At 36.0% G+C, this 9,580-nt stretch overlaps 1 protein-coding gene across 1 annotated transcript; it reads left to right on the top strand.

Moving 5' to 3' along the window:
* The first annotated feature begins 8,132 nt into the window (after positions 1–8,132).
* Positions 8,133–9,251, top strand: LOC113325197. Its single transcript, XM_026573410.1, has one exon. The coding sequence runs from the start codon at positions 8,133–8,135 to the stop codon at positions 9,249–9,251; it is 1,119 nt and encodes a 372-aa protein (XP_026429195.1).
* Positions 9,252–9,580: the final 329 nt, after the last annotated feature.

The raw sequence follows: 9,580 nt of genomic DNA, 5'->3' as shown, positions 1-9,580 counted from the left end.
TACTATAAGCACTACAGAACTTGCCCACTCTTACGAACTCTACAGCAAGGCACAAAATGAAAGTAAAAAACCACACAGAGGGAGAGAGACGAAAAGAGGAGGATAGTAGCTCTTCTGGACACACATTGAAATGAAGAGTCCCTTTTATAGGTAGAAATGAGAGAGGTGAAATCAATGCACATTAATGTGCGAAATTATGTTGCATGATGTCGACATAAATGATTCATAAAATAGTCAAAAAACGGAAAGAAATAATGTCGTCATTTATGAACATAAAAACGTTATGAAATATTTTTGATAAGAAAATAAATTCTTCCATGTCACACGCCCCCCACATTCAAGACAAAATTTAATTTGATATTAAACTATTTAAAGAAATATTTCAAAAGAATTTTGTCCAAAAAGGTAAGTCTTGGTTAACCTACGTGCACGGCGCAACAACGAGCCCGAGTCCAAAACTCAAGCCTTAGCGGAAACAAATATTGCTTGTCCCACCCGTTCCACCCACATTGTTTGTCTAACTATCCATAAAGAATTAGTTAAATAGTGGAACTCCTCTTTAGTTATACCCTATGTGGGACTAAAGGTCAAATTTCATTCACTCATAAGAAAATGAGCAAGTACCCTTAGAGACTCAAAGGTCCTAAGTTCCATTCCCACCAAGACTATAAAATCAACACAATAAAACTCATTTTCTCCAACAATCCCCCACATTAATGAAATATCGATAAAAATCAGAAAACGGAAAGCGAGAAATACCACTTAGGCAAGAGGTGTCCATGAGGTCTTGAACCTTTGCTTAGTGAGAAATTTCCGGAACTACTTGATGGACAGTGAACGCGATGTCTTGAACTTCCATCGTTTGGTGTAATCCGCGATAATAACCACACGTGATATCTCTCTAGGTGCTGTCAAGTTCGTGCCGGTGTGTCCTTTTTGGCCCTGGAAAAATCCCGTTTCTCAGAATGCTCTAGAGAATCATCTCTATTCTCATAGGAAGCAACCCACTTCCACATTCAGATAGGTGAGTTCCATTAAGAGTGTTTACTGCTACACCCCACTTCAATCTTAAATTGAAACTATAAAACTCATTAAGACTTAGTTAAAAGTCATCCTTCACATGCAGTCACACTATCACGTCTACACCATAGGGAAAGGGAAGAGAGTGAAATTCTCTGATAGTGTTTACCTTGACCCGCCACAAATTAGTTGTCTCATTCAAAACCTTGATCTTGGGATCTCCAGTCAGCAAGGTTGAGTATCCTTCATGGCAAGTTTATTTAATGAGCTTAAGCCCCATCCCCTACGATGCAATTCCAACTATCTTCTTGAACAAACCTTTCGTTAAAGGTTACGCGATATTCTCCTTGGACTCTATCCAATCAGTGGAAATAACGCCGATTGAGATTAGTTAGTTTTTAGCTTTAGCTATTACAGCTAGCCTAACACAGTGTATAGATATAGCTGGCACAGGCCTATGCCAGAGAGGAATATCTTCTAAAAAGTATCTCAGGCGCTCGTCCCCCTCTCATGCTTTATCTAACGCAATACTCTCATATTTCATAATGAATTGAGAAATATATGTCTGTTTGGAAATCTTTCAAAACAAACCCTCATGCTAGAGTGAAAATACATCCACTCTTAGACTTAGACTCCTCTGAGTCATCTATCCAGTTTCCATCACAAAATCCATTAAGAACAACAAGATAATTTAATGTACCATAATACTCTACTAAGTGCATCCTAATGATCTTGCTCTGGACTAAAAGTATATCTACTTAACTTACTCACAATATAGACAATGTCTGGACTCTTACAGTTCATTAAATCCATCAGACATCCTATGACTCTTGAGTATTCATGTTAAGATACTCCATTACTCTTATTTTTCTCGAGTCTACAAGAAGAATCGTATGGATTCCAAGCAAAAATTCAAAATGAGAATGACTATAAAAGTTTGATTATCTTCTAATCCTCATCCCTAAGATTACATCAAAATGGCCTAAGTCCTTCCAGTCAACTTTCTCATTCATCGCATGCTTTTAGTGGAATTAATCACATCTATGTTTGTATCAAGTATAAGCATATCACAAACATACAAGCATACAATCACACAGGCATCCTAAACAAGTTACTTTTAAATACACTTGTCAGATTCATTAACTTAAATCCACTAATCTTTATCACATGATCAAATTTTTCATGTCCTTGTTTATGTGCTTATTTAAAACAATACAAAATTTTATTCAGGTTACACTATGTATTCACAACCTTTCACCACAAATTCCTCAGGTTGGTCTTAGTAGATTTCTTTATCTAATTCACGGTTTTTTGAAAATCTATCTTAACATCCACCTGATGTATCTGTAAGTTGTTTAAGGCAGCAAAAGCAATTAGCATCTCAATAGAAGTAATTCAGGTCACAAGTGAATAAGAATCAAGAAAATCTACACCTTCTTTTAGTTTATAGCCTTTAGCTACCAACCTAGCTTTATAATTTCCACAGTTTCATCTACCTTACATTTCCTCCTAATGACTCATTTAGACTATATGGTCTTACTCCCTTGAGGTAAACTAGCATGCTCCCAATTCTGGTTCAGACGGACTTAGTCCATTTCACTAAATGAAGCTTCTTACCAGAATAAGGTCTCGGTAAATGTTTATGGATTATATTATGGAGCTCAGACTAAGCTAGGCAAATAATGAAGTCAGGTCCTAAGGAGGTTTTGGTTCTAGCTTTTTACTTCTCCTAGGCACAATTTCTACTTCATCTTCCTCTGAAGGTAAAGTCTTGAAGGGACATCTAGGCGAACAACACCTCTCTTACAAGAGTTGGTTTTCGAAGGAAAAACATTTTCAAAAAACACATCATCCCTAGACTCCATAATAGAATTCACACCAATTTCAGAACTCACAACCATAAATCTATATGCAGGAGTATGCTCAGGATACCCTATGAAGACACATTCAACAGTTTTGGGTCCTATCTTGGTTGTTTTAGGTTTAGGGATCTGAACCTTAGCCAAACACCCCCAAACTTTGAAGTATGCAAAAGAAGGTTGTCTACCTTTCCACAATTCAAATGGAGTTTTATCTGATCCTTTAAAGGGTATTCTATTCAGGATATAGCAGGATGAGAAGACAGCTTCCCCCCACAAGTTCGAAGGTAATCCTTAACTAATTAACATGGTATTCATCATCTCCATAATGGTACGGTTCTTACGTTCATCTACACCATTAGACTGAGGTGAAATAAGGAGGGGTAACTTCGTGTATTAAGCCAGTTTATATACAAAAATCTCCTTTAAGAATTTTATACTTACCACCACGGTCAAACCTAACTGTTTTAATGGTATCATTTAATGGTTTTCAAATTCTAGTTTATATATATTAAAGGATTCTAAGGCATCATCCTTACCTCTAAGCAAATATAAATGACAATACCTCGTACAGTCGTCTGTAAAAGTAACACATCGTTTCTTACCACCTCTAGTTTGAACGGATTTTAAGTCAACTAGGTCCGAGTGAATTAATTCTAAGGGTTTAGAATTTCCATGAACATTTTTGCTAAAAAGGTTTTTCTAGCATATTTTGATTATATGCAAATTTCACATCTGTGTTCTTTTTCCAAACTCAATTTGGGTATGCAGCCTACATTAGCTAGTTTATGCATTGACTTATAATTTAATCTAAGTCTACCATGCAAAACATTCAAACACACACAAAAAATTTAAAATGTTCACTTCATCAATTTTCCTTTAAGCTTATGTAAACCCTAAGTCATATAACCGATACCTGAAAAATCATTTCCCTTAGTTATAACAAGTTTTCCAAATTTAATTAAGATCTTCAATCTTTTACCATCTACAACAGAACAAGATACAAGATTCTTGCATATGCCCGGAACATGAAAACTTTATTCAATGTGAGAATATTACATATATGAGCATCTGCTCGACCTTTCCCTTTTATGCAACCTCTGTCGCATATGAGTTACTCATATAGAGTTTCTCGACATCCCCTATCCTCTAATAGGAGGTGAACAGGTCTCTGTTTTAACAAACATGCTTAGTGGCTCCAAAGTCCACCCATCATATCTCACATTGGTTATTAAAATAACTTCCGACATCATTCCACTGAACTCGTACTAGTTTGTTTTCAACTAAATTAGTATTAACTTTCTACTAATTAAGGTTTTACGTTGTCTACAATTACTGCCATTTGACCAGGAATTTTACAAATAAAACAATCACCCTTAATTAAAATAATGCTAGATTTAGGTCCACGAAAATACCTTTCTTACAAGAGATATGCATAGTGTTGCATTTGACGTTCTCACCTTTGCCATCTTTGGAAGATTTATTTTCAGCCACGTGCGCCTATTAGCCATGTCCCTTGTAGATGACACCTTTATTCACAAAACACAATTCTGAATCAGAAAGTATAATATGAATTTTGAAGATAACATCTAGATTTACAAACTTCGTTTGAACCTCCATTTCAAAAAACTCATGGTTACCCCATAAGAACTAATATTGTCAACAACAAATTTCTGCTCGTCAGAATTTTTCATGAACATTTCTCTGTTTTGTAAAATATCGAAAAAATACTTTTACAACTCCAAAAATTCTGAAATTTTACGTGGGTAACTGTCAAGATGTCTACTACATTATGCCAAAAGTGTTATCAAAATTATTTCTTGGTTAAGAGATAAACTCGAAACTCTACAGCTGACCCAAAAATTCATTTTTTGCTTTTTCACTCCACAAATAACATCCATGATTGTTGGGTGCTATAATTAAAGACAAGGAACGATCAAATAAACAAAATTTATTGATACTTATCTTCTTTATAGTGGAAGTGATCGGATTGACAAACCGGATGAGCTCCCCAGAAAATTTTGCAGACCCATCAACATCGTTTTTACCCATTGTTACAGATAGAAAAGGCTATCGTGTTAAGATTGTTGCAACTGTAACAATAAAATACTCAAAGAAAAATGTTAGAAGTAAATTTATGAAAAGATTAAATAAACATTCAAAGGACAACAAACAGAGGGCAGAGTCACGTGTTCAACACGCTGTCCTTAACACGATAGGTCACCGGTACACCTCAAGAATGAGCGATGCCTATACCCCTTGGTGAAGTCGTATCCATGATAAAACTGCCCGTTGCAAGTACTATAAGCACTACAGAACTTTCCCACTCTTATGAACTCAACAACAAGGCACATAATCAAAGTAAAAAACCACACAGAGGGAGAGAGACGAAAAGAAGAGGATAGTAGCTCTTCTGGACACACATTGAAATGAAGAATTTTAGTCCCTTTTATAGGTAAAAATGAGAGAGGTGAAATCAATGCACATTAATGTGCGAAATTATGTTGCATGATGTCGACATAAATGATTCATAAAATAGTCAAAAAACGGTAAGAAATAATGTCGTCATTTATGAACATAAAAACGTTATGAAATACTTTTGGTAAGAAAATAAATTCTTCCATGTCACACACCCCCCACATTCAAGACAAAATTCAATTTGATATTAAAATATTTAAAGAAATATTTCAAAAGAATTTTGTCCAAAAAGGTAAGTCTTGGTTAACCTATGTCCACGGCGCAACAACGAGCCCGAGTCCAAAACTCAAGCCTTAGCAGAAAAAATTATTGCTTGTCCCACCCGTTCCACCCACATTGTTTGTCTAACTGTCCATAAAGAATTAGTTAAATAGTGGAACTCCTCTTTAGTTATACCCTATGTGGGACTAAAGGTCATATTTCATTCACGCATAAGAAAATGAGCAAGTACCCTTAGAGACTCAAAGGTCCTAAGTTCCATTCCCACCAAGACTATAAAATCAACACAATAAAACTCATTTTCTCCAACATAACCAATCTCAAGGAAGGAGTCTGTGGAAGAATGTTACCAATATCGTTGATATGATAATGAATGGAGCTTGGCGTTGTGAATTCAAGAGGCCTCTAAATCTGAATGAGCAATTAGAATGAGACTTACTTCGGCTTGATCTAAACCAAGTGCCTGACATTGTTGAGGCGGAGGACGAAATGGAATTCATGGATAACTTCAGCACTTCGAGATGTTATGGAATACTCATAGGAAATTCGGAAGAGTGCGGCTTCAATAATTTTCTTTGGAAAGCTACTATACCTAATAAGGTAAATTTTATTCTTTGGGCTACTTTCCATGATTCGCTTCCAACCAGGGATATGTTGCAACACCGGGGTATGACTATTGATAGTGAGCAATGTGTTTTGTGTAATGATGTTCGAGAGTCTGCAAATCACATGTTTCTACACTGTAAGTACTCTTTCGAGATTTGGAAATATTTGATTAAAGCTTTCAAGATAGCATGGCCTATGCCAAGAACTTTACTAGAATTGTTCGAAGCGTGGTCTATTAATGTGCTGCATGGTAGAGGGAAGGATGTTTGACAAATTTTACACTATGCGATTTGTTGGATTTTGTGGAAGGAAAGGAATGGAAGGGTTTTTAGAGGTCGACATAAGAGTGTTCAAGAAAATATTGATTTGGTTAAATAATTGGTAGTACTTTGGTCTTGTGACAACGATACTTTTAAGTATGTTGACCCTAGTTTAATTTGGAGTAATCGGGACACTCTAATGTGTGTAGTCTCCTTTGAATTGACCTACCTTAGGTTTTTTTCTTTTTTCTTTTAATATACCCTTCTCTTCCGGAAAAAAAAAAGAAAAGAAAAACAACTCTTGGATTCCAGTGCAACTACTGCTGTGTCCTGACGCCAGAACTGGTTGAACAACAGATGAGACAAATAAAACAAAAGAAGCAAAAGAATGACCAAGGAACATCTAAAGGAGAAATGCAGTTGGAAATTGATGCGGCCTTAAACCAAAAGGAGAAACAGGCCAAACCTGCTTGAGCAAAGGCGCAATGCAATAGAAGATTATACTTTCTTTTTAGAGTGACAGCGTGATACACATGAGAGTTAGTTGGCAACCCATCCACCATTTGCCCACATCTTGTTTTAAAACACCGATTCCCTCATGAACTGCTCCCCATAAGAACATTTTAGTTTTGGGGAGCCATTTTATTGACAACCTAAAGTTCCTCCAAGGAAAGGAAGAGTTGCTCATAGCAGATCCAATTTCTTGTCTGTTTCGGATGTGCAAAAGAAAACGGAAATGTTAGATATACGGCGGAACAGCACCGTGATGTGCACCACGAAGTTTTGTGTGAGAGAAAAAAGATTGTGGGCCCAACCTTTGGACCCACCGTCTGCGGATCTCTTCCATGACTCTCCTAACAACCCTTGAATTTCTTTCGGTGCAGATCGTGGTACACACCTTGGATGTGTGTATCAATACTCAAAAAAAAAGACTCTGATAGAGATAAGGAAAATCTTTCCATGAAATTAAGTTAAAAATATACTCTGGTCCACGTTTTTCAATGAATGGACCCAAAGTTTCATGGAAATAATAATTGAAAAAAGAAAAAAAAAAAAAGAAAAAAGGAAAACAGGATATATCTACGGAAAGATGGTAATTCCTTATTTGTTTCTGACTCCGTGTTGCGTATAAATAAAACATACTTTGTTCCAGAATTTGACTAAACCATCGATGAATACAAATCAATATTAGAGCTTCTCCAATGGTTGTTGTATGTATTGTCTATGTGGCAACACAAATAAGACACATTTGTCCCAAATTTTCCTTAAATTTAGGTGAAAAAGTTATTCATCTTCAACGGTGTTGTTTATGATCATTTTTTTATTAAATGTAAATTTTATGTTTAGTAATTTTAAGATTTTATTAGATCTAAAAATGATTATTTATTGTATTAGAATTAATTTTAGTAAATAAAATATATTTTTAATTTAAAAAAGCTGACTAGGATGGTAGACAATGTCAAAGGGAATGTGGGAAACTAGACATTCCCTTTGACATTTCCTACCTAAAGTCATGCATACATTGATTTATGACATCCGGGTTGGAAAATGATTTTAGAGAAAATGGATATGCATTCTAGGTGGATTTTGACATTTATCTCCACACACATGCCATTGGAGAAACTCTTATTAAATATTAGTTTAATTATCGTCCCCCAAGAAAGGTGGATTACCGTACAATTCCATAACAATGGAGAATCTCCATGAGGCGATAGTAAGGGAAATTTTATATAAATTACCAGTTGAATCGATTTTACGGTGCATACAGGTATGCAAGACTAGGCGAAGTCTGGTACGTAATGCTTACTTTGTCAATAATCACTATCTTCAGCAATTACGACTACTACATCATGAACAACAACTTGATGTTGATAATCATCATGCTACCAAAAGCAACGTCAGTCTAGGTCAAATTTTTTTGATCGAGAAAGGAAACTTCAGATTTCAGTATGTCGATGAAAACTGGGATTGTAAGACCAATAATAATATTGGTCATGGCCGTTTTCAGCCGTTTGACCGCTTTTACAAGAAACTGCTTACAACTATTAGTGATTCAGATAACAATATTTATGGTTATTACTTATATCCGATTGGATCGTGCAACGGTTTGGTTTGTTTTTGTTTCATGTACGATTGTCAGCACTTCATGCAGGTGCCCTTCTCGTTGTTGACATATCCTATGTTTGTCTGTAATCCTGTTACGGGAGAATACGTCAATCTTCCAAGATGTGGTGCAAAGGAGAAAGATTTTCCCATTGGCATTATGAGTGGAATTGGTTATGATTATTCTAACAATGTGTATAAGGTAGTGGTTGCAATACACAACATGCTGGAATTACAACTGGATACGTCTTATCGCCTACAGGTGTACACTCTTGGCGATGTTAATGGTTGGAGGAATATAAAAATTCCATATGATATATCAGGAGAGTGTATCCATATAGAGGGATCATCGTTTTGGATTCACGGAGATAGGTGCAATATTGATTTGACTAATGAAGTTTTTGAACTGCTCCTGGTACCACCTTTCCACAACCCTAAAGACACCTATTATAAGAAGCTGCACATATTGAGGAATCGTCTGTGTGTTGTTCTTAACCATTGCCAAAACTTGGAAATTTGGTCGGTAAAGAAGAGGAAAAGGAAGTCGGAGCTTAGCAACAACAGTAGTATGGTAAAGAAGAGGAGAAGGAAGTTGGAGCTTAACAACAACAGTAGTAGTATTGAAGAGAGCACAGATTGTTGGAGTTGGATCAAGGAGTTATCTATACCACTGGAAGGACTAGGGAAATTTAGATATATGTCCTAGAATTTAATACCAGTCACTGTTTTAAAAGATGGTCAAGTCTTACTTTGGGATTATGACAAGAAGTCGTTATTTCTTCACGACCCGAAAACTATGACTACGAAAAAGATAGTAAATAATGATGTTCACAAATGGGAGTATGTTCGTTCACTTCCTCACATGAACAGCTTTGTTTCATTAAAAGCTCTGGGAATGAATTCAACGTGCATTTGAAAGATGTAGGTGTAAATAATTCACAGGGCTAGGTGGCAAGATCCTAGGCTAGGATGCACCAAAGAATGAAGAAAGGCGAAGCACAAAATAAATCCAGGTGGCGTGAAGAATAAGGTGTC

The sequence above is a fragment of the Papaver somniferum genome, chromosome 11 (assembly GCF_003573695.1).
Source record: "Papaver somniferum cultivar HN1 chromosome 11, ASM357369v1, whole genome shotgun sequence".
NCBI lineage: Eukaryota > Viridiplantae > Streptophyta > Magnoliopsida > Ranunculales > Papaveraceae > Papaver > Papaver somniferum.
This window is presented reverse-complemented; position numbering and strand designations above follow the sequence as displayed.

Coding starts and splice junctions, on each gene's coding strand:
- LOC113325197 (XM_026573410.1), top strand. CDS start 8,133: ATGGAGAATCTCCATGAGGCGATAGTAAGGGAAATTTTATATAAATTA.